Consider the following 25,821-nt stretch of genomic DNA (forward strand, 5'->3'; position numbering starts at 1 on the left):
AAACATTTTTTAAAAAAATAAAGGGGCATTAAAAGCCTTTTTCTTCATGTATTGATATGATCGTGTGATTTTTTTTTTTGTTATTAATATAGTCTGTGTTTATAGGTTTCTTAATATTGAAGCAACTTTGAGTTTCTGGTATAAATTCAAACTTGCCATAGTGTATTATGTTTTTAATATGTTGTTGTAGCTTCTTTGCTAATATTTTTAGTATTTTTGCTTCAGAATTCCTTAGAGATATTAATATGTAGTTTTCGGTGCTTTATTTCTCTCTGATTTAGGGATCAGTACTATATTTGTCTATACAAGGGAGTTTGGTAAGGTTCTTTTTTCCTCTATTTTTGCAAATAAGTTTGCAGTGTTATTAATTGTTACTTGAATATGAATATGCAAGAATTCACTTGTAAATTTGTTTGACTTTAATTTCAAATGGCTTCTCCATTAAGTACTTAGATGCTGTGCTCTTCTATATATTACAAATTAATACTATTTCATTATTTATGGTGGCTATAAGTATAATGCTGTTTCTTTGCCTTTCTTGCCTTAACCATGTCAGTGCATATTTGAAGTTGATTGAAGCATAATAAACTCTGCTCTTCCCTCTTATTTGAACTCTATGTGAATCTTTGTTTCAATGTGTTTCTTGTAAATGGCATGTTTTTGTATTCTGCTTTTTAATCTAGTCTTCCGCTCTCCTTTATTTTACAGATAAGTTCATTCCATTCACTTTACTGTTATGACTGCTTATCTGATTTAGAATCTCTTACTTTTTCTTCTTTTCTTCCTTTTCCCCATTTGTGAAGAAAAATGGTATGGAAAAAGGAAAATAAAGCAATCTACACTAGTAATGTATAATTGAGATACGCCTTTCCCTTCCTCTGCCCCTTCTACCTTTACTGAAGACAGACCTCACTCCTGATTCTCGCACTTTTTTGTGGTCTTTTAAATACCATACTCTCTTTATGATCTAAAATATGATCTATATTTTAAAAATAATTGATTTTGCTTGCTTATCCCCTCTCTGACTCTACTTGTCTTCCCTTTCCCAGTTTTCTCTTATTTCCCTATTGAAATTATATATTTCTACACCAAAATTTGTGTGTGTGTGTGTATGTAATTCTCATTTGTTTCAGATCATGAGATGGTCATTTCCCTTCACCACTTCCTCCATGTTTATATGCTTTTTCTCATGTATTCTTGCTGTTTGAAATATTAAGCTCCTTCCTCCTCTTCTTTATTTTCTTTCCCATTGTGTTCTTTTCCCATTCTTTTTTTCTTTCTTTTTAAAAATCAACTGTAATGGTGATGTACATTTGAAGATCTTCCCATCCATTAATAGGCCCATGTGACCTGCTTAAGTCACATGGAAGCCTAAGTTACATGATGCCTATGGTGGGAGGAGCTTGCTAAACAGGTAGAACAGGAAGGGTGGAGCAAAAGGGAGGAAGTTGGTCAGAGCAGTTAGAGCAGAGGGAGAGAGAGGAAGCAGGTAAGCAGGCCTGCTGGTTGTGAGCATTTGTTTGTGGGAAGGCCAGAGCAGGGGGAAGACTTTGGGATGGTGGTGTAATACTGCTGTAATACTGTGTGTAAACTTCTTTGTTGCTATGATGGATTTGGCTTTCTGATGTTTGAATAAATGTTTTTGTTCTGTCTTCTGTATAGAGAGTCTGTTATGTTTTGTGATTCAGAATTATGCCAGCATGTTAATAGTCGCCGTCCTGGTTCTGTGAATGTTGCATTGGCGAGACACCAACACAACAGAACAAAAAGACACTCAGGTTCTGTGTTTGCCTCATTTGACTTCCTCTTTGACTCTCGAAGACATTATGACTCTGAGGGATACTATTCTCTTCTCCCCCTATTAGTTTCTAAGCACTTCATCATTATTTAGCTTCTTTCAGTTGCTTTAAATATATATGTACACACACACACACACACACACACACACACATATATATTTTTACTTTTATAAGTTTCTCTTGACTTTCTTTGTTTGCATTTCAGAGTATCTCCTTAGCTCTGTCCTTTTTTTTTTCCATCCTCTGTTATATTGAAGCTTGATTTTTTTTCCCCCTTTATAGGATTATACTTAGTTTTGCAAGGTAAGTCTTCTTGTTTTAAACCATTATATTCCAAGAGCATATTCCAAAGTTTTCTCTCCTTTGTGGTAGTTGCTGCTAATTTTTGTGCTATTCTACCCGGTTCCTTGTTTCTTGAACACTTTCTTCCTGGATGCCTCTGGTATTTTTTCTTTGTTGTGGAAGCTTTGGTTCTTGACTATAATGATCCTAGTGGTTTTCAGTTTGAGATTTCATTCAGGAGGTGATTGGTGAAGTATTTCCATTTTTCCTCTGCTCTTTGATTCTAATAGATCTGGGTAGTTTCCTTTTAAGATTTCCTGAAATATAGCCAGGGTTTTTGTTTGTTCATAGTTTTATGGGAATACGATAATCTCTTAAATTTTCTCCTTGACTTTTTCTAGGTCAGTTTGTGAGACACACAGCTGTGGGGATCACAGGACTCCCTAGGCAAGGTTAGACCCTGAGGAAGAACCAAGTGATAGCCCCTTAATCTGTGGGAATAGCAGGACTCCCTAGACAGAGTTAGACCCTGAGGAAGATCCATGTGAGGGCCCCTTAACACAGTTGTGGGGATCACAGGACTCTCCAGGCAGGGTCAGGACGTAAGCCCCGAGACATGCTTCCATGGCTCATTGCTTTCCTGGTTGCATAACCAGAAAACCACTCTCACCCAAAGAGCTCAGAAACAGAATGGGCGGAGGAAGGCATTTATTACACTTCTCATGAGAGAGGGAGTGCAGTGCTCACTAGGAACACCCACAGCAAGACAGAAGCAGGAGTGAGGTTAACCAATTCTACCTTCCTTGCCTGAGTTCTTCATTTCCATACATTTCCTTCTTAATTTACATAGATTATGCAGATTATGGATTCAGATTATGCAGATTACGTAGGCATGGTAGTGAGGGTACTTGACCAGGGCATGACCCCTCAGACTTGATCTGGTTGTTTCAGCCTAGTCTTTCTGTTCCAACTGGTTTATTTCAGCCTAGCCAGGATGGCCATTGTCTTAGTAAGTGAGCTTCCTCACAGCTATTGATTATCTCCAAATAACTTCTGTCAGAGCAAAACAAGATACCATAATATCCCTTAGGTTTTCTTCTATTTTTTCAGTTTTCTAATATTTGTTGTACTTTTGGAGTTAATGAATACTGTTTGGTCTATTTCATTTTCTGTAGGAAGTCCACTACTCCAGTAAGACTATTAACCTTATATTCTTTTATTTTTCTACAGTTATTTTTCTTCTTGAATGTTAATTTAACTTAAAATTTCAGTTTTTATATCCTGCTTCATTTCTTGTAGCCACTTTTGTACTTGTGGTCAAGCAGTTTTTTCCCTGAAGCTCTGCTTAGAATTTTTGTGGGGTTGCACTCTTCTTAGCTTTTCTCTTACTCCGTAGTATTTCCTCATTATGTTTGATATTTTGTTTTGTTTACTCAACTTTTTAGTTCTTGGATTGTAATTTTATGCTCTTTTCTTTAGCCCTTGTGCATGAGTTGGATAGGTCTTATTTATATTTTCATCTTTGTATTCTAGATGTCAGTCTGCGGAGAGTTGACTGATAATTAGCCCCACGCTCTACTTCATTTACTGAGTTCTCTCAGTTTCTTGGTTGCTGGTATGGATTCTGGCCACAGCCAATCTTTTTTCTGCTGTGATCTTTATTCAGCTGGCTCCATCCCCTGTTGGAGTCCTGACTGACCCCAGTGCAGTGTTTCAGATCACTTTGGCTTCTTACACAGTTCTGGTGTCAGTGCCCATGTGCTGAGCTGGCACTGTCTCTTATTGTGTGGGGTTCCTAGTGCTCTGAGGAGTCCATAGGTTGGCTCTGTCTCCCTTTGCAGTGAACTGTAGGGGGTGGTTGTATTCCCTGCTTCTATTCTCATTGGCTAAATCTAGGATTTGGCTGTAGGTCTGTGATTATTGGAGCTCACATTGATTTGTGACAGTACTACAACACCCTCTTTAGAGTGCTGGTTCTCTTTATGTCCCTTTGTTGGAACTGACGTTGACTTTCCTGATTCGGTTCTTTTTGTTTCTTTGGCTAACTTCTCACTGTTTTTGTAGTGACTGTACTTGTTCTTGCTACCGGCTTCTGACTATTTTTTTAAATGTTCTATACTAGATAGAAATGCTTATTACTTCTGTTTATTTTCTTTTTTTAATCATTGGTTTTTTTGAGCCCTTTTCAGATATTTTCTGGTGTTTTTATAGGAGAGCTAAGTTTCTTTACCACCTTTGTAGTTGCTAGGAACCGAAGGCCCCTTTTTCTGTTTCATAATAGATGTCATATAACATATATACATACCCCTCCTGTCCCTAGTAAGTTCCCCCTAAGCAGTGCTACTTTCATACACTTTTGTGGTTTATTGATTGTTTACTAAAGTGAAAGCTATATGCTTTGGCACCAAATTGCCTGGTTTCCTTTACTTAAGTTGTATTATGTTTTAATTTTTTAAAATTTATATTGTTTTCTTCATTATGTGTATTTTTCTTTTTCTTTTGCTTTGTTAACTGCATCAATAAAAATTTTCTAATGTTTCTCTGAAATTATAATTTTTCTTTTTTACATGTAAATTTGACTTAGCAATTGGATTTGAGGCCTCCTTGAGTACAAGGAATTGAAAGATAAATAGGAGACTGTCAGTTTCTCCTGATAATTTCAGTTTCTTCATCTGGCGGCAAATACCCTCTTAAGTGAATTGGTGATCTAAGTGTCCTGGAAAAAGTGGGATGAGGAAGTCTGTGCACAAGGCTATGTTTCCAGTGGAGATTTATTAGATGCAATTTTTACAGCCATTTAGAGCAGAGACTAGGCCTCCAAATTTGCACACCGATTGGGGCAATGGCATGGCAACTGCCCAGATTGCTGTATTGTGGCATTTACAATGATGATTTCCCAACTTTCTTGTTTGTATCGGCAAAGTTCCTCTCTGATACGTATTAGACATTGTCTCTCATTTTCATTAGTTCCAAGATGATGATTGTTGAGGATCAAAACATTATCTGCTGTCTTTGCTTTATCATCTCTGCTCTGGGATCTTTGAGGACAGTAATTGCTTGAGGGGTATGAGACTATGGGAGTAGAATGTTTATTGATTTACTCAAAGTTAACCAACTGTGTGTGTGTGTGTGTGTGTGTGTGTGTGTGTGTAGGCAGGCATAAAGTCTCTTTTCTAATATGCCTGTTGCTATGGAACCATCTGTGTCTAGATGGACACTTTACATGAAGTTATATTGGAGGGTATCTTCTTGGCTTATTTTGGAGGTCAAAGCAAAATGCAAAGGACAATTAACACAATATACATGCCAAGTATCTGGCAGGTGCCAGGAGAATGACCTTAGGTTGTTTTCTCAAATGAGGAATCAGGAGCTTTATAGAAGTGCTTATGTACCTTCCTCCCTCCACTCTGGGATTTTGAATGTGAAATGATAATTCATATTCCTTATGAGAAGAAAAATAAACTGCTCATATACAAAGATTGTAAAAAGGGGATAAAAGGTCTTGTATAAATATAAATAGATATGAATTATGCTTGCATATGAAGATAATAAATAGTATATATGTAAATTTATACATTAATATAAGAAAGAGGTATGAAATTATAGAGAGAAGATGATATGGGAAGTATTGCACAAGTTAAAGTTTTGTTGGTTTTGCCACACTAGCACAGTCATATTCATTTATATGGATATACCACAATTTGTTTAGGCATTTCTTAATCTTAGATACATTTCTCCCTTGGGAATAATAGTGCTCTGCACTATTATATATTATATTATATATATATTATATATATCACACATGTGTGTATATGTGTAATTTTAAATACTGTACTTACAATCCTGCACTGTGACATGCATCTATTTATTAAAATAAAGTTTTGTAACAAAAATTACAATGCAGTGTAATTTTAATATTCACAACAAAATATTTGGAATGGCATGTAGAAAGTGGAGACCATTTTATATTCAAATTTGTTAATTTTGGAGTATTGTTTCAGATGTTTTTCTGCCACTGAAACTCTGTTTGGACATATTTGGTTCCAAGCTTTATTTGTCTGTCAATCTGTCTATCTCTCTTTCTCTATCTGTCTATCTGGGAATCTTAGAGTATCTGTGGGTTTTATCTCCTTGGGATATAAAATGAATATTGGGATCTCTGAGTGAAAGGTAATAAACAAATTAGTAACTTCTTATTTAATTTGAAAATGTTTTCCATTTCATAGCTTCCAGCAAGTAGTTACTGTGTCTGCCTTTCCACAGCCCCACCAACATTGTATTCGTGGCAGCTGTGTTCAAATATTTGAAGTGCTTTCATGTGGAAGAGTGATTAAATGTGTTCTGATCAATCCCAGAAAGCAGACTAGGACCAAGGGGTAGTAACAAGGAAGCAGATTTCTACTCTATTTGAAAAGGGTTATGAGGCCTTTATGTAGAGAATGATCACTTGCTGGGAGGTAATGGATATATAGTTTAGGGGGGGATAGGAATTGTATTAGAGAACCCTTTTGATATTTTCCAACTCTGCATTCTGTGATTCTTAATAAATTTTATGATTAATCATATAATAAATAGGGAAATAAAGCACCTTTAAATACATCGTAATTTCCTAATTTAGATATAATAATTTCTTTGATATTTAGGATGTATGAATGGTCTTGTTTTGATCATTTCAACTTTCAGTAACAGAAAAAGAAAGACCAAAATTACCAAATTTCTCTTTCAGATATGCATTTAGGACTTTTCAAATGCCATTTGTTTAAATACTTACAATACTGTATTGTGACAAATACATCTATTGAAATGAAGTTTTGTGACAAAAATTATGGTAGAGTACAATTTTAACATTCATAGCAAAATGCTTGGAATAGTATCTAAAAATTGGAGACCATTTTACATTCATTGAGATTTAATTTTAGCGTATTGTTTTAGATGTAAAAGTTTACCACTGAAATTCTCTTTGAATATGTTCAGTTGCAAGCTTCCTTTATGTACTAATAACTTTAGGATCATAATTCCTTTGTTTACAATTAAGTTTTGGTGAACATGCTAACGTATAATATGTTAGTAAGCGATTGCTTGAGTCTAATAGCAATGTAGATTGATTCGTGCCTTTGAATTTCCTCAGTTTACATGCTCTGAGGAAGAAGAGAAGTAGTCATTTTAAATAGTAGAATAACTTAGTTTTATATTGAAAATCTGTGAATTATATTAGTAACATGAGTAAATTTGATTTAAACAAAAACAAATCACCAAAGGTGCAATTTAATAGCAGTATATTTTAAAACAGAGCATCCTTTAACATACATTTTATTACTACAGGGATAAGTTTGAGTTTTTTCAAGATATATATTTGAAGCATTTTAAATTAATTGTCTTTTATTTTTACTTTTTCTGAAGTTTACAAGTCCATACTGCTTATGGACCAGGAGTCAGGAGACTTTCATTCTAATATTAACTCTTTCATGATCTATCTTTATGACCTTACGTACCTTTCTAGTCTTCAGTTTCCACAACAGTAGAATGAGGAAATTGAATCAGATTATCACTTCCAACTCCACTGGCATAATGTTTGAGGATGCTGGGTCATCCTAGTGAAGCAATAGGGTAAAACTTTTGTGAAGTAAAGATAACACAGAGTCATAGACCTAGAGCTGTCTGGAGGTCAAAGGTCTTCTAGTCCCAATCCCTTCATTTTATAGATGAGGAAACTGAGGATTAGATGGGTTTAATGACTTTACCAAAGTCACACAGGTAAGCAGCACAGGTGGAATTGGAATCCAGGTGTCCATCCCCCTAGGCAGTGCTCTTTCCATTGTATTATTAGGAATGGTGTTGGGATGGCCACAAGAGTGAAGACTGTTACTGTGGGAAGGGAGTAAATAATATGCACCTTCTGTGTTCCAGGCATTGTACCAAGTGCTTTCCAGATATTATCTCATTTGATCCTCACAACAGTCTTGTTTAGTAGGCAGTATTATGATCCTCATTTTATAGTTGAAAAGATTGAGACAGGTTAAGTGACTTAGCCATGGTCATACAACTAGTAAGTGACTTGACCCTGGATTTGAACTCGGGTTCTTCCTCACTTCAGGTCCAGTTCTCTATTGACTGTACCACCTACTTGCCTTGGAATGTTAAAAGACCTGGAAGGCTTCAACCACATTGGATAGATTTTTTAGTGAGAAGTTGTGGGAGGACATGGATTTACTCAGAATGAGGAAGTGTTGCTGGATTGTGGTCTGCACCATGTGGGAATAGCCAGATCAATAAAGTTATGCATCCTTTGAAATATTGTGAAGTGAAAAGGAGATACTGAAAATGTTGACATTTCAATTTTCACTTCCCCTTTTCTCCTTATTATTATGAAAATAAAAAGTAGAGCTTTGCATAAGAGAAACCTTGCCACATTAGGTGAGATTCATGATCATCTTGCTACTCTCTTTTGATGTATAAGCTAGGGTGTATGTTGTGAAAGGAGTTATCAATTATCTTCTTTAATATTTCCTGTATTGTTATTCATGAATTTAGTGAAATATTTTTTGACAAGCTTTTTTTCCCTCCCAGTTTCAAAATGATTTCTCAGTTTAGAATGAATTAGTCCAGGTAAAGAAAAAAGATCCTTTCCACACCTATAAGAAGTGTCTTTTAAAACCAATATATAGCCTCTGATGAATCTAAGTGATTTTATATTTTCTACTTGCATCCTTAGTCAGGAAGGCTAAGGAAGGCACCATAAAAAAATATGTAATAAAATGGTTCACCTTTTTCTTGAATTTAATGTAGCTAGTATTATGAATGGTCTTCAGCATTTAAAGATTGATTTCAGTAGTATCACTAAGCATTGCAATCTTTGTAGAAGACTAGCATGAAAACTGTCCAGTAAGATTTTCCTTTCATCATCATCAAATATATTGACATTGTTCATTGGGATATAGTGAGATATGGCATTGCCCTTTCTCTTAAAGGGCTCACTATGTCTAGATGGACATCCCTTGAAAGGCTTATTATGTCTAGATCAAAGAAGGTGCTGTGCTCTATGCACAAAGCTGAATTGCAGAAGCTCAAACGAAATGTGAGAAACTGCAGATATTCATATGGACTTTTGGTGCCTGACCTGTGGTAGACCCTTCCAAGCTCGTTTTGGACTATCAGACACACTCTACCTTGACCCCAATATAGTGATTGTCATTGGGGTCCTTTTAAAGCATTAAGGACAACAACCAACCCATGTTTAGATGGATAGAGAACACATATACATAAATATTTTTCACAGTAAGGATAATTTTTTCCCAAAGTCTTTTTGCCAAGTTTTAGCAGTTCTACCTTCACAACATCTCATATATTCTCCTGTCTGTTCTCTGACTCTGCCACCACCCTGTTGCAGGCCCTTATCAATTAATATCCGAACTGTTGCAGTAGCCTTCTTGTCAGCCTCCCTGCCCTGACACTCTTTCCATTCTGGTTCATTCTCTACTTAGCTGTCAGAGATACTTTCCCCAAGCGCAAGTCTGACTATGTCACTGCCCTATTCAATAAACACTAGTGGTTTTCTTATTATCTCTAGGATCAAATATAAAATAATATTAACTAGCATTTATATAGTGCTTTAAAGTTTGCAAGATGCTTTACATATGTTAACTCATTTCATCCTCACAACAACCCTGTGAGTTTGATGCTTTTCTCCCTATTTTACAGATGAGGAAACTGAGGCACAGATAGGCTAAGTGACTTGCCCAGTGTCACACAGTTAGTAAGGCGTCTGAGGCAGATTCGAGTATCTTCCTGACTCCCAGGTCTTGTGCTGTATTCCCTGTGCCACCTGTTTGACTTTTAAAGTCCTTCATAACCTGGCCCTTTCCTACCTTTCCAGTCTTCATATACCTTACTTCACACCACATACTCTGGGATCCAATGACTGATCTCCTTGCTTTTTCTTGTACAAGATACTTTTATCTCATGCATTTTAACTGGGTGTCCTCCATACCTGGAATTTTCACCTCTGTCTCCTGGCTTTCCTCAAGTCTCAGCTAAAATCCTACCTTCTGCAAGAATCCTGGTCCCCCTTAATGCTACTACTACCTTTCCTTTGAAGTTACTCCAAGTTATCTCATACCTGTCTCCATCTATCTATCTATCTATTTATCTGTCTGTCTGTCTATCTATCTATCTATCTCTCCTACACACATACATGTCTTGACTGAACGTAAGATAATGGTTTGTGTTTCTTCCTTCCTCCCCCGGACCCCCCAATTAAATTGTGAATTCTTTGAGGGCAGGAACTGTTTCTGTTTTCCCAGTGCTTAGCACAATGTGTGACATATAATTAGGGTTCAATAAATACTTGTTGACTTTACAACAATCCTGTAATCTTAGCTAAGTTTTATAGATAAGAAAACTGAGACAAAGAGAAGGTTAAGGGATTTTTCCATAGTTATACAATAGATAAGTGGTAGAGCCAGGATTTAACCTCTTGTCTTATACCTTCAAGTCCTTTCCACTTTTTGTATAAGTGTATTATTGCATATGCTGAATATGAAATGAGTCATATGATAATCAGAGGAAACAGCAAAGACAGGAGGGTCTGTATAGAGCCATTGAGAAAGCAGGGTTTCATGAAGGAGGAGCTTCAGATAAATCTTGAAGGAATTATAGGACATAGTTAAATAGATAGTAGTGAGGAAGGTATTTTAACAGATGTGAGGTGATGAAGACCTGAATCATACAATAGTAAGAGTTAGACGAGATTGTAGGATCATAATTTGGGATGTAGAAGGGACCTCAGAGGCCGTATTATGTAATCCTCTAATTTTATAGGTGAGGAAACTGAAGCCCAAAGAAGTTATAGCTTGTCCAAGGTCACATAGGTAGTAAGTGGCAGATTTGGGATTTGACGCAGATTTTTTGACTCTTCCATTCCTTCATTCTCTACTGTACCGCAGTGCCACCCAAGGCATCCTTGTCACCCAAGCCAAGACTCCCCTCCTCAAGATCCCTCTCAGAGTCATTAAACCTTTTGCCTTGTTTATTCTAAATGTTTCCAGTTCTTTAAACTTTTCTGTGTAACATAATTTTGAAATCTCTCACCATCTTAGTATGTACTTGAGTCTGTCAGGTTCTCGCTTAAATTGTGGTACCCAGAATTGAATACAGTATTTTAATTTGATCTGCTTCAGAGTATAATGGGATGATTGTTTACATTTATACGGACCCTACGCTTATATTAATGTGCCATAGGAGAGTGTTAGCTTTTTAGCAGGAATGTCACATTTTTTGTTTCTGTTGAGCTTATTAACAACTAAACGTTGGTAATGGAAATGAGACTAGAAAGGTGAGTCAGATTTGAAAAATATTATAAAGAAAGAATTGGCAGCATGTAGAGATTGTTAGGTGTGAGAAGAGTAAGAAGGATCGATTATGACCTCAGAGTTTTGAACTTGTGGGATTGGCAGAATGATAGTATCACTGTCAGAAATGGCTAAATATGAAGGAAAGAGATTGTGTGGGGTCAAGAGAGAGAAGAAGGGTTTGCTTTTAGGCAAGTTAAGTTTGAAGTTATGAACGTTCAGGATGGAGGTAAGAGAAGAAGAAATTGGAGAATGATCTGAATATGTCCTGTCAACAGACTTGGTCTGCTTTTTGAGGACTAGCTCATCACCAGTGGCCCCAGGTTATGTGGTAACGAATTCTATCTCATGATAATCCATGAAACAGAAAAATATAAAATGGCATGAAGGAAGAGTAATGGGTTCAATTCTAGAGATAATGGGGACCACTGGAGTTTATTTAGAAGGGGGACTGGAGTTCTGTGGTCAGAGTTGTCTTTTAGGCAAATCAGTCTGGTAGCTGTATAGACGAAGCATTGGAGTGGGGAAAGATTTAAGACAGGCCTGCCTTAAGGAGGCTATTGCAAGGGGTGATGAGAGCCTGAACTCTTGGAGTGACTGTGGGTGGAGGGGAAAAAAATCACATTTGAAAGGTATGTTGAGGTAGAAATGACAAGATCTGGCAACTTATTATATATGTGGGATGAATGAGAGTGAATAATCAGGTGTCACAGAGGTCGTAAACCTGAGAGCCTGAAAATATATTGATGCTGTCAACAGGAATAGGGATGATGAAAATAATAGATCTTTTGTATATTGGGTATTTTTACTAGGAATATTTTTAATAAAAGCTTATTGAAAGAAAAAAATTAACTTATTTTTCTGCCTCTTGTAAGTAATAACATCACAAATGTATATAAGGGATTAGGAATTAGGGATGTTTATCTTGGTGAAGAGTTGTTTCCTCCCTTCATCCTCCCGTAATTATTGATTTCATATGTCAGTATCAACTTGAGATGGACTTGTAATATTACCGATGCCAATGTAACTCATTTATACCCAATGTAGACCTCCTTATAGTAACCCATTTAATGATACTATGAAACTCTTGTCCATATTACCCCATGAATCTTCCATGGAGGGAGGGTGTGCCAAACAGTGGTGCTGGGGGCCTTCCTCTGAATCTTGGGATGTTATATGGGTACCTATGGAGCATATTGACTGTGTCTTAGTTATCTTGTTTTGTCTCTACCTCATTAGCTCACTTTTTTCCAGCTTTACATTTTGCTGATAATTTCATTGCATTTTTTTTGTTGGGTATATATGCTGGAGCCTAGTTTATGACCAAATGTACCCCTCCATCGCTCATTAGGTGACCTGCAACTTTAATTCTTTGGAAGCTGTGGCATTACATGACGTGTCACCACTATACAGCACCACTGGAAGAATATTCTTATTTAAAAGATGAGTGCTTTGCTTCAGGGAGAAGTTTGGGGTCATTAAGAACATTATTCAATTTCCCAGATGTAATTCAGCCCATTCTCTTCCTCCTTCTGTTTGATTTTCCCCTTAGCTTATTGTCCATAGGTAGTTTCTCTGTAAGATATATACTGATCCAACTGCATGTCATAGTCTGAATGATAGATATTCTTCATCCACTTGACTTTTCTGTTTGGATGGTTAGGCCAAACTCTGTTAAGTGATTGTGGGCACACATTTAGGAGATTGCAGTATTTCAGGGCTTGAAGATCTCAGCCCTATGTTATCTGCAAATAGGAACCTGGAAAACCATACTGTCTGTATACCGCTTCCATTTGCATAGTATTCCAGATATCCTCCATGACTGATATAGACACTGCTGGCAAGCATATTTTTACCTCATTTGATATATAATTCATTGATATATATTAGGAGGATTCAATAGTGTTATCTGTTACATCTTTCAAGGAATCTTATGGTACATGTACACACATGTTTATATATATGATATATATATATACATACACACACATATACACACACATATGTAAGCATACTCCACATATTCTCTCTCTATTACCCCCCCCCCCCCCGTATTTTCTCTTTGGAGATACTGAGTTCTCTGTCCCTAGAGGTCATTAAGTAGAAGCTGAATTATTCTTAGGAAAGTTGCAAAGGGGATTAATTATCAAGAATACTAGATGTTCTTTAAGATTCACTTCAACTTTATGTTTCTGACAGTTTAAGTCTAATTGTCTTTGTTCTAGTTTTCAGTGTGGAGTGAGTCCTCAGGGCTAAGAATTGCATTAACTCAGCAGAAGATTTCTTGAGGGGGAATTCTGGAAATAGATCTGAGCTTAGAGTTGTGACAGCAGACTGGAAGATTCTGTTCTAGAATCCTCCCGGGTCAGAGGAGTCCAGAGGAACGCAGAGTACTAAGATAATTATGAATTTAAGAGATGGAAGGGAGATTGAGAAGTCATCTAGTCCAATCTCTTAAATTAGATGACCTGCCCAAGATTGCACAGTTAGTTGGCATCTGACTCTAGATCATTTGACTCCAAATCTAGCACTTTCGTCATGGCACTATGAGTACTCCTAGGGCAGATGATCATGATCTGGGGACAGAATTGGTATAGAAAGTACAGAGTTAGATGGCAGTATAGTTATTTTGAGAGTGGATTTCAGTGAAAATGAGGGATCAAGGGTCATGAGGGAGAGTAGGGCATATGCATAGGATATTATAGGACTGTTGATTTAGATCTAGAAAGTGAATTTAAGAGTTAGACATCTGCATAGACTGTCTCAGGATTGCAGAATATCACAGATTTGCAGCTGCAAAGGGACCATGGAGGTTATATGGTCCAACCCTGACATTATATATGAGGAAATTGAGGTGTAGAGAATTAGAATGATAGAGTCCATATTTCAGCTAGAATCCTCTGACTTTAAATCCATTGCTTTTCCCATTATACCACTTGGGGATTGGCAGCCTTTAACAAATAGGATGCTGTTATCCTGACCCCTCTTTCTGGTGTTTTCAGAGATTCAGATGCTGATTTTCATGAGGAGCGAATATTGGTACGATGATCCTTAAAGTGCTGTGATGGTGGTGGTGGTGCTACACCTGCACCTGCATCCAGGGCTGTTTTCAAGGGATGCGTGTGTGTGTGTGTGTGTGTGTGGTGTGTGTGTGTATGCGTGCATGTGCATGGCAGGGTTGAAGGTTGAATGAATGAGTCCTTATGTTCAGGTGTTGGAAACTGATCTAAAGAAGTCAGGGGCATGGCCATGGATAGGTACAGATGAGTCAGGGTTGGACAAGAGTTGTTCCCTGTGCTCTCTCAGGTATGTGTTGAACACGGAACTGAGCATATTCCGTAATAAAAAAGATAAATGGAACTGTACTTTCAGTAATCTTTTCAAAGGTGACAGTGACTTTGTTACTGGACATGTTCTTTGACAAGCACACCCCTTTCCTAGTTTTTATATCGTGCTGATTGTTACTTTTAGCACCAGTGATTTAAGTATTCAGCAGAGTGACAGAGACGACAGTCATTCTTTGGGACTATTTTAGGAAAGAAAGAAAGTCGTTCCAAACCATCATTAATCACAACAATCAATTTCAATTATCTGGCTACATGACGAAAACTGAAAACAAAGACAAACAGCTTAATTTAGAGAAGAAAAATTTATAGTTAAAAAACATAGGGCTTATATTGTAGACCAGAAATTGAGTAGAAAATTAGAATTGTTTCATATAAAACTCAAGTATTCCTGTCATTTCCCTTGGCAGGAAATTCCAGAAAAATACAAAAGATATTCTAATCACTTTGCTGAGTTATAGAGAAGACAAAAAAAAAACATTTTAAAGTAATTTGAAAATACCTTAACTTACAACGAATTACTAATAGTCAATGAGGAGACTGAATCTTGACAGTTTGATGAGGTAGTGCAGCATGGGACATAAATGTATCAACTTTGGTATGTGAAATATGTATTTTAGTTATTTTAAGGTAAGCTGTATTATATTGTTTTGAGGGATTTGGTTTAAAAGCTACTTAAGATTTTCTGAATGTCGAACCTCCCATTACTGACTGGAAATGTAAGGTCAGGATAGGGACTGGACCTAAGATTTCACTTAGAATAATAGGAACTCATTGATAAGGAAACTCTTTTACCAATGCAGACCAATCCCTTCTCTGCCACTAAGAATCTTAGAGAATTGCTTAGAGTACTGAATGGCTGAGTGACTTACCCAGAGTCACACCACCAGTATGTACAAGTGAATATGAGTATGAAATGTTACTGTCCTACAAGAAAGGGATATTATGGAAAAAGAGAAGCAGGGAAAGACTTACCTGAAATGATGCAAAGTAAAGTAAGCAAAACCAGAAGAACTTTATGAACAACCTACAACAATGTAAATGAAAAGAACAACAGCAAACAACTGAAAGCTAATGTTCCAAAACTACAAACAAGCTTGGCCCCCAAAAGAGGCTGAGAAAACAAACCTAGCCCCGACTCCTTTGTGGAGGTGAGTGGCTGTGGAACACTGAAAATAATGTCAGATTTTTTTTCTTTTGATAGGTTTTGCTAGAATTTTCTCATCTTTTTAATCTTTTCTTTATTTTTAAAATTCTTTTTAAAAAGAGATGACCTTTTGGGTTGGGAAAGTGGGGAGATGGAAGGATGCAGAAGGAATTGTAGGCAATGTAGAAAATAAGAGACATAAAAAGTTTTTAAAGATACAGTAAAAAAAAATTTTTTTAAAGGAAAATTAACAAAATTGTGTGGTAGATAGTACCTAAAAGTGATTTGATGAAAAAGAAATTTTCAAGAGATTAGGCGATTCAAGTTATATCACCAATATGCCTGTTCTTAGTTTCAATTTCTTGAATGTTGGTCTAGCAAGTTATTCCATTTTTTAAAGGAAATACGATCATTTGCATTTATTTTAGGTGTTTCCTTTTCACTAAAAATAAAAAGTAAAAACACATGAAGACATACAACATGGTGGTCCCATTGGATCTATGTTACTTTTTAATTATTCTGTAGCAACAGTATTGCTACAGCTGTAGCACATTAATATTTTATTTCATTAACATTCTAAAGTTTACAGCATAGAACTTTTCGAAGTAGAGGTGAAATACCTTATTATAACTTCTACCTAAGAATTTTTTTTTAAATTTTGCGTTATGTTTCCCATGAGAGATAGTGTTGTATAATAGAGAGTTGACCTCAAAACCAGGAAGATCTTGGTTCAAATGCCACCTTTCATATACGCAAATATTTTTTACTGATACTGTAAAAACCTTTTTATATCCTTCATTTTTTACATTGATTGCATTTCCCTTTGCATCCCTCCACCTTCCCATTTTCCCATCCCAGAAGTCCATCTCTTTTAAAAATGAATTTAAAAAATAAAGGAAAAAAAAGAGGAGAAAACAATTTAGTAAAACCTGTCAAATAGAAAAAAAAATCTGAAATTATTTGTGTCTTTGGTTTCACTCATCTCTTTATGTCACTTCCTGAATTGAAACTTTGTGCCAGGTCTAAGTTCCATGCCTACTGCACTTTTGGGTGGATTGGTAGGCATTTCTTGGTCTCACCCAGAGTCTCCTGGGTTCTAGTGCAGACCTTGACCTCTCAGAATTTAACTACTCCTACCCCAACTCTCCCAGCTTGGATCTTTATATCTTTGCTATTCAGAGCACTGGATCTTCATGACTCCGTGGCATCTCAGCATAGAATATTAGGAGTATCAGGCCTGAGATGTCTCAGTAATACTAAGGCACCAGGCTGCTTGCTGTTATTCCCAGAAACTGTAGTTTTCTTCCCCTACTCTTGCTGCCTCAAGATAAAGAATCTTCTATGCTATACATATCTCATCTCTGGTCATATCGTTGCTTGATATGCTTGCAGGACCCCTTTTCCAATTGTCTGTGGACTTTGGCCCAATTGTAGTTTTGGGGTGAGAGATGTCACTACCTGTAATTCTTTATTGGATTTCTTGATCTTTTTTTAGTCTTTGAATTTCAGGGTTTTTTCTAGATCCCATACCTAATTAGTATAGAGCCAGGACTAGAATTGTTATTTCTCAGTTTACTCATCTAATATCTTTCTAGTACACCACAAAACCAAACTTACTGGATTCTGAGCTGAACTTCTATCTTAAAAAAATGAAATAATCTTTAAAAAAAGTAGGAAACATTAAGAAAGTATGACATTACCAATTTTTTCAACTTCTCCTTGATGTATATTTAGTCACAGATATCTTTTTCCTTGTAAAACTTCATTGTGTCGCTGTTAGTTGTTTATGTCTATTTGGCCAAAAGTAACAATTTTAACTAATGAAAGATTATCATACTATAGTGCACAAAACATTGAATTAATGGAGATAAATGTGAATGAACTAAAAACATCATAATTGCATATTTTCTTGAAAGTAACTGAATAGATTGTTTTAGTCAAGTGTTTTTCTTCCAGGGCCTAAAAGTTGAACTGGCTAGGTTCTAAGCCAATATTATAATCCAGAATTAACTAACTTCCATTTTGAAATTTTAAGAGATAGTAGAAATTTTAACAGTCCATTTTGTTGCCTGGAAACATTTACTAAGAAAAATAATTTGAGCCTGTTTAGAGCTTGAAACTTAATTTAATAGACTTTGTTTTGTTTTATAGTAAAAATGCCTCGTGTGAAAACATCACAACCTGCAAAAAAAGGTCCAGCTCGGAGAAAGCTAGCAGAACAGTTTGCAGTAGGGGAAGTTTTAATTGACCTGACCAAAAAGGAATGGAAAGTAGGACAACCTGTTGGTCAAGGTGGTTTTGGTTGCATATATCTCGGTAAGTTTATGGTCTTAAATACATAAATAAGTATGTGTGTTTGTATATATATGCATGCATACACACACGCACACACACACACACACACACACACACATCCTAAATAATTTTTTTTCTTATCAATTGGTGGTCCAGAAAGTGGAACAATTACAGATGTGGCTGAACAACTGTAGTAAACATTGTGAGTTTACATTGAAATAGATGTCTCTACGGTGGAGTTGGTAAAGAAGGTCCTGTTTGTTTAAGTCATTGAGATGTAAAAGTTTATCTTTGGTATTTTGTCATCTGTGAGATCAGTGGCTTTAGGGTAAACATAAACTTATAGTATGTTTGGTATCATATAAAGAAAACAAACAGCTAATATAATTAAAGGCAGTGAAGTTTGGAGATGGTCTAATTTTTTTAAGGATCCTGAAGAGACCCCTTGTGGAGCCCTTGGACCCTGCACATTAAAAACCTTTTTAAAAAATTTTTTTTAATCTGATTGCTTCCGATATTGCCTACATTAACAAGAGTATTTGGTAGTGATAATCACATTAATAATTAACTTTTATGTAGCACTTTTTGTACACAAAATGCTTTCCTCACAGCCTATGAGGTATATAGTGCAAGTCATTTAACAAGCATTTATTAAGAGACTATTCCAAGTACTCTGCTAAACCCTAAAGATATGAAGACAAAATTGAAGCAATCCCTAACTTCAGAAAGCTTTTATTTATTTCAGGGGAGAAATGGAGGAGAGATATAGGAGTGTAGCTGGTGGTAATGGTAGGATCTAGTGAGCAGTTTCAGTCGAGTGATGTATTCAAAAGCTGGATTGCAGAGGAATAAGAGAAGAGTTGAAAGGAGAGGAATGAAGGCAGTAAATGTAGAGGGCTTTTTCAAGGAGTTTGGCTGAGAAAAGGATTAAGAATATAGGTTCCTATTGGGTATAGTAGGTTATTTCTGTTCCTAATTTTCCTCTTACCATAATCTGCATTGTCTACAGACTTTGAGAAGTTGATTAATACCTTTACATAAGAAATGTCAGATTTTCCCCTAATCAACTTAGTAGTTACCAGTTTTGTGCCTCTTTGAAGGGGGCAAAGGATACTCCTAGTGATCTATCTAGCTTTTGAAAGAGGAACATGATTCAAGGAGAATTTTCAAGAACTTTATTCCATATCAAGGTTTGATGAGGGCAAAGACATATATCAGCCAGGTGTATTTAATTGTCTTCACAAGGATTAGGATAAATAATGTCTTCTGCAAAAGGATATTTGCTCTGAAGCAGGTGTTCCTGACTGTTTTTTGTCACGGACCCCATTGTAAGTATAGAAGCATATGTGGACTTCTCAGAATAATGTTTTCAAATGCGTAAGGTACATTGAATTACAAAGGAGACCAATTATATTAAACTACAGTTATCAAAATATTAAAAAAAAACCCTTATGGACTCCAGGTTAAAAAGCCCTACTCTAAAGATAGTCTTGCCCCTTTCAATTTTGTGTAGGTAAAATTGTTCTGAGTAGGGTCAAATCAATAAGCTGGAAATTAGGAGGTTGTACTTTCTTAGTTTGTAACCTTTGTCACATCAAGTGACCTCTGTTCATGCTAGCTCTTTTGTAACATTTGCTGTCAGAAAGTGTGTAAAGTATTTTAATATTTAGACACACTATGAAATATTTTTGAAATCTAGAGTCAGTTCTAGATAAACATTTTTGTCAACCTTAATCAGCCTGGAGGGGGAGATATGATTCTGCAAAATTCAATCTTGGGTACTTTTTTCTCATGCCCCTCTCCCTCAGCCAAGTTGTATTGCTACTTTGTGCAACTATTTCAACTTCACATTGTCTATCTTTTATAAACTAAATCCCCCCCCCCCACCTTTTTTTTTAAATCTGACCATGTTTTCTTCATCACTTAAGCACTAAGTGACATGTTTCCTGGGGCTATGCCTTAAGGAGCTCAGACCTCTCCCATCTGTCCATTTCAACCATCTTTGGGACTAAAAAGCTCCCTCTTTGGTGTGAAGAGTAAATGATATAGTCTTCCTTGGAATGTTACTTCCTAAATGATGGAAAGTGTTTGCTTTTATGTGATATAGACAATTTTATTATTATTATTATTATCATTGTTATAATTATCGCTCTTTAGGGGGGCTATTTCTATAAGAAATAAAATGACAGAGACCTTTTAGTTGGCAGGAGAATGGAGTTTAAGATTTGGAATAAGCATCTTGAACTATTTACTCAGTTCTTTTCTATTTGGTTTTGTAGGGAGGATAAAGTTGTACAGACCATAATATATATACATGTTAATGGCACCTTCTCTTGAAGGTTATACCTTTTATTCTGATATGATATATTTAATTTTTTTTAACAGCTGATACTAATTCTTCAAAGTCGGTTGGCAGTGATGCCCCCTGTGTTATAAAAGTGGTAAGAAAATATTTTAATTGATTTATTCTTTTCTGGTCATTAAGTAATAGATATGTCTTGTGAAATAGCTTGAAATAAATTGGAATTAATTTAACTGTAAAATTATATGTTTAGTATGAATCATAAATGTCTCCTGAGACAAAAATAGACCTTTATAGTTTTAAGTAACGAGTTTAAAAGTCTGTCCTACCTCTTGAATTAGATTAGTGCCATTAAAAAGTCTTAAGCCTGAGGTAGACAGGAATGTAGTTAGTGTATTAGAAATTGTTACTTCTTTTTCCTTTAGCCCTTTGAAATAAAAGAGAAACTCTTTTAAATTTAGTTCAACAAAATGAAAGCAATGAAAAAATTTGGATTAGAACTTTATCATATTTCATGTTGTATATGCTTCTTATCTTCCATTTAGTCTTTTTCTTTTTTAGTGACCCTCTCAAAGACTCTTAAAAAAATTTCGTAGATTTAATAATGTATAATTATTGTGGTCTCCTTAAATCTTCTTTGGGATGACTATGTGAAAATAATTTGCTTTTGATAACTATTAGTATTTTAGTAGGTTTTGAATACATTCAGAGAACGTTTTGAACTGCCAATAGTGTATTTTTACCCACTAGAATCTAAGTTAAATTTTGTTAACTGTTATTTGATACTTCTCAACATTTGCAAGCCTAAGGTTATGAAAGCTTTCCCTATTTCTCACCCTTCTGTTTATTTAAAGAATAGCCTGATTCATAGAGACATTGAATCTCAGATTCGTAAAGGAACTCAGAAGCCATCTAATCCAAACTATACTTGGAAAGCCATCCCATTTTATTTCTGACAAATAGTTGTTTAGCCTTCACTTGAAGACCTTTAGGGATGCCGATTTCACTTTTGAATTGCTCTGATTAGGAAGTTTTTTCTTAGATCAAACCAGAATCTACATGTTTGATACCTTCCCCCACTGCTTCTAGTTCCATCCTGGGGATGAGTAAAACAAATGTAATCTTTTCCACATGTTAGATTTTTTATCAATTGAAAATAGTTATCTTTGTTCCCTTAATAATTCTGTTTTTCAGCTGGTCTTTCTGTGACATGTTCTGTAGTCTTCCACCCCTCCTGTATGTGTGCTAGTTTGCTTATCTTCTTAAAATGTGGCATAATGAGAATGATTTAAGATGAATGTCAACTAAAATTTTTTAAAAGAACCCACACAAACTAAAACAGGATAGTTATTTTAGCAAGCTAATATCCTTTTCATAACCAGATATCAGTTTAACTTTGTAGGGGAAAAAGATTGGTGTTGCTGAATCTTATAGCTAAACTCATTTTTGATGTGATTTTTAAAATGATCACAAACAAGATAATTCCCAAGTTTTAGACAGAAAATATTTACTTCACAATATTTCACTAAAGAAACTGACCTTATTCTAACATAGACTCTGATACCTACTGTTCATTTAACTTAGTTCTTGTTAATTCTAACTCTGCTTTCTATATATAACTCCTTTCAACCTAACAAGCCCCAGAATCGATCTCCTACATTATAAATAGGAGCCAAAGAAAACTTATCAATAAAATAATTTTATTTTGCAGCTAATTTTGCTGGAATGCAAATATTCCATATATTTAAAAATAACATGGTTATCACTTATAGATTGGTGTTTGAAAGCAGACACCATATCTTTCATCTCTGTTTCTTGTGAGTACTTACTGCAGAAATACATTTATACTATTAAATAAATTTCTTATCAGAATGTAAAAAGACCTTGTGAATTAGGGAAATGAAGCTCACTACATTTCAGATGTATGATGTTACAGAATTCTATTCTTTAAAGAACTGATTCTGTGTTGCTATACTGCTTTGTTTCATGTATGTGCTGAAAAATATACTTGTGATAATGACTGTGAAAGCTGCTTTTTCAAGAAGTAATATAAGTACTGAATATCCTATGGCCCCTTTTCATACATGTCATCGTCATAAATATATGCCTTTGTAAAAAAAGTGCCTATTCACAAATAAGCAGATCGGCTCTTCTGAAACAAGCATAAAATATTTGGAGATATACATTTGTTTCCAAATAAATAGGAAACAGTTCTGGTATGTCAGTAGCTTTACCTATTAGAGTTTCACTACTTTGAGGAGAAAAAAAATTCTTATTTTGGTGAACTTTTTGAAAAATTTTCAAATATCTAATAAAAGTTGGTGTTGTGGTATTTTGTATGCTATTTGTATTTGTAGTTTGATTAGAAATTGGGCAATAAAGAATTGATGTAATCAATAATGAACTCAGATGGTTAGACTCCCCTAGCCACAAGAAGTTTCCAATCAGAGATTGAATTCTTCTGTCAAGAGGATTTCCTGGTTTGTGTGGAAGATTGGACTAAGATTGAAGTCTTTGTCAGTCCAAGATTCCATAAAATGCCTTCAAGTTCGTTTTATTTTAACAAGAATAGGCGAGTAAGTGGTAGTTAGGAGGAGGTGAGGACTGTGAGAAAAGGTAGCAAGTTTTTTCTTTTATCCTAACATTACATAAAACTTCTGACTTTGTTAACTTTGGCTACAGAAGATGGATTTGGGTATAAGTTGGAGATATTTATAAAATATTCAGAGCATTTCTTACTGAAATTCTATTGAGATTAATAGGTGTGTCCCTCAGTTTAAATAAGACCTGGGAGATATAAATAGGCACATTACGACAAATATTTATCCAGCCAGTGAAGTCCGTAGCATAGATAAGACCAGATCCTTACCCTTAAGGAGCTTACCACATCTCATAGAGGGACAAAATACTAACTTAGATAGATATGATATGCAATGTTACATGATAAGTGCTTTATGTAGTAGTTTATGATGAATGCTTCACTTTATGGAAATACAAAACAGCTCATGTTACTCCCAGCAACAAAATAAGCAAGATCCAGTATAGAAAGGAGGGTTTTTTTTTTTGGCAGTTTGCAAATAGTTGTTTCTGCTCTTATCTGCAAATGGTCTGTGACATATGCAAGTCTTGTGTTAGTTCTTGTTAAGTCTTGTTAAGTCTTGTGTTAGTTCCCTTATCACCACCAGTATGATTTTCAGTCTCTTCATGAAACAGGACAGTGCTCCTTCATGTGGGCTTTGCAGAGTACAACTTCGTAAGTAGAATTGATTGTTAGATTCGGGCTGTCCTTAGAGATCATCTAGTCCAGCTTTGATTTTACAGATGAAGAAACTGAATGCCAGAGAAGGAAACTAACTTGTTTGGGTCACACAGATAAGTGGTAGATTTGAGACTCGAACATTGGGACTAGAACTTCTGATTCCAAGTCCAGATTATTTCTGCTATGCTATCTGTCGTCATAAACATATAAGTGTCAACCTTTGATTCACTAAGGTAGCACATAGTTCTTTTCGGTGTTCCAGTGATTCATTCATTTACCAAAAGTTTTCAAAGCACTAAAGTCCTACTCTGATGTCTCATTGTGTTTTAGAAATGATAATGGAATCTTAAAAGCTCTGCCAGTGGAATACAAGCTTTGATGGGTCCTATAAGCTGGAAAATCTTGATATGGGCCTGGTGAAAGAATATCTGTTTTCCACAGATCAGCCTGGCTATGTTTAGTTGTCTGTAGGATGATAACTTTGGAGGGGGCATCATGGCTCTTGAAAACCATCTGCTAAATTATAGGGGTTTGCAGCAATGGTTAAAGGGCACACTATTTTAAAATCATAGATTCTTGAAGAATTGAAATATGTTGGATGTACTGTGCTAGGGCATTATGGAAGATGCCTAATAAATAAGGAATAGTTCTTATACTTTATGGAGACAGTCAGTTCTCCTATAGATTGGTATATGTTCCCAAAAAGCATTGAACTAAGCACAGTCACCCAATAAAAAACACAACTTACTGGGAAAATAGGATTAGAGACACAACACTCAAAAACTTGATCAGCGACACATTAAAAAAAAAGGTAGGAACCTAATAAAAATGGTAGCATAATTTTATACATGTTAAATGGTTAAGAAATACATAAATCACTACAATAAATAGTGGATGCCTCTGGGGTGTTGGGCTGATTTTTGGCCTTCCCCAGGGTGGGTCACCACTTGGCAAAGGCCAAAGTGAAGGGGGTGTTGAGGACCAACTCTTCTCCATCACAGCTCCTTCTGTACCAGAAGATATACAACAAATATGCCATTTTACCTTGATAAAGACCTGAGGTTTGCTTGTGGAATAGAGTGTCAGAAGATATTGCAGCTTGTCAGTTATGTTGAAGGGTCACCCTTTTTTATATTCTCTCACTGTTTTTCACCAAAGAAATAACCGCAAAAGCAAGCTCACTCACATTCTGCATGGGAACAAATGAAGTTTTGAAAAATGCCCATTACAGCAGAACTAATATATACAAATTAGAACTCACATAAGATAAATGTAATGTGCTATGAGGTCATATGGGAGAGATAAGTTATAGGCTGGGGGATTATCAGGGAAGGTTTTATGGAAGAGGTAACAATTAAATTGGGCTTTGAAAAATAGAAGGTTGTCAGTAGTAGTTGCTGTTCAGTCATTTAGTTATTTCCCAACTTTTTGTGACTTTGGGGTTTTTCTTGGCAAAAGATCCATTGGAGTTGCCATTTACTTCTCCAGCTCATTTTAAGATGAGGAAACTGAGGCAAACAGGGTTAAGGGATTTGCTCAGAGTCACATAGCTGGTAGGTGTCTGAGGCTGGATTTGAACTCAGGTCCTCCTGACTCTGGGCTTGGCACTACCTAACTGCCCTTTTCAATAATTGTGTTTGTCCTTTGTTGATGACATGACTTGCAGTTGACTTTGATTTGAGTGAGGGAAGGCTGTGCAAGGTCACCAGCCTCACTTTCTCCTCCATAGCCATCTGGGTCCAGTGGCCTGATTCTCATCAGGACGGCTGGAGAGATGCAATGGGAGACTCTGGATTTCAAATCTAGGGAATAGAACAGTAGGCAAAGTTTTAAAAAAGAGGAAAATATGGAATATGTTTAGCAGGCAGATAATAATTCAGTTTGGTTGGAGTTCAGAATACACAAGGAGAAGTACTAACAGGATATGACTAGAAGACCAGATTGTAAATAGTCATATACCAGACCAAGGGGCCTTAGCAGGCATAGGGGAGCCATTGACAGTTCTACTGCTACAAGTGTTGTGTCAGTGTGGTGACAAAAGAGTAA

General features: G+C 35.8%; 1 protein-coding gene across 1 annotated transcript in view; it reads left to right on the forward strand.

The window, feature by feature from the left end:
- VRK1 (VRK serine/threonine kinase 1) overlaps positions 1-25,821 on the forward strand; it is a 146,054-nt gene that overhangs the window by 45,246 nt on the left and 74,987 nt on the right. The window contains exons 2-3 of the mRNA XM_036753066.1: positions 18,071-18,235; positions 20,600-20,655. Coding sequence (XP_036608961.1) covers positions 18,076-18,235; positions 20,600-20,655 — 216 coding nt within the window. The 5' untranslated portion in view covers positions 18,071-18,075. The remainder of the gene's footprint in view (positions 1-18,070; positions 18,236-20,599; positions 20,656-25,821) is intronic.

The sequence above is a fragment of the Trichosurus vulpecula genome, chromosome 3 (genome assembly GCF_011100635.1).
Source record: "Trichosurus vulpecula isolate mTriVul1 chromosome 3, mTriVul1.pri, whole genome shotgun sequence".
In the NCBI taxonomy this organism is placed as follows: Eukaryota; Metazoa; Chordata; class Mammalia; order Diprotodontia; family Phalangeridae; genus Trichosurus; species Trichosurus vulpecula.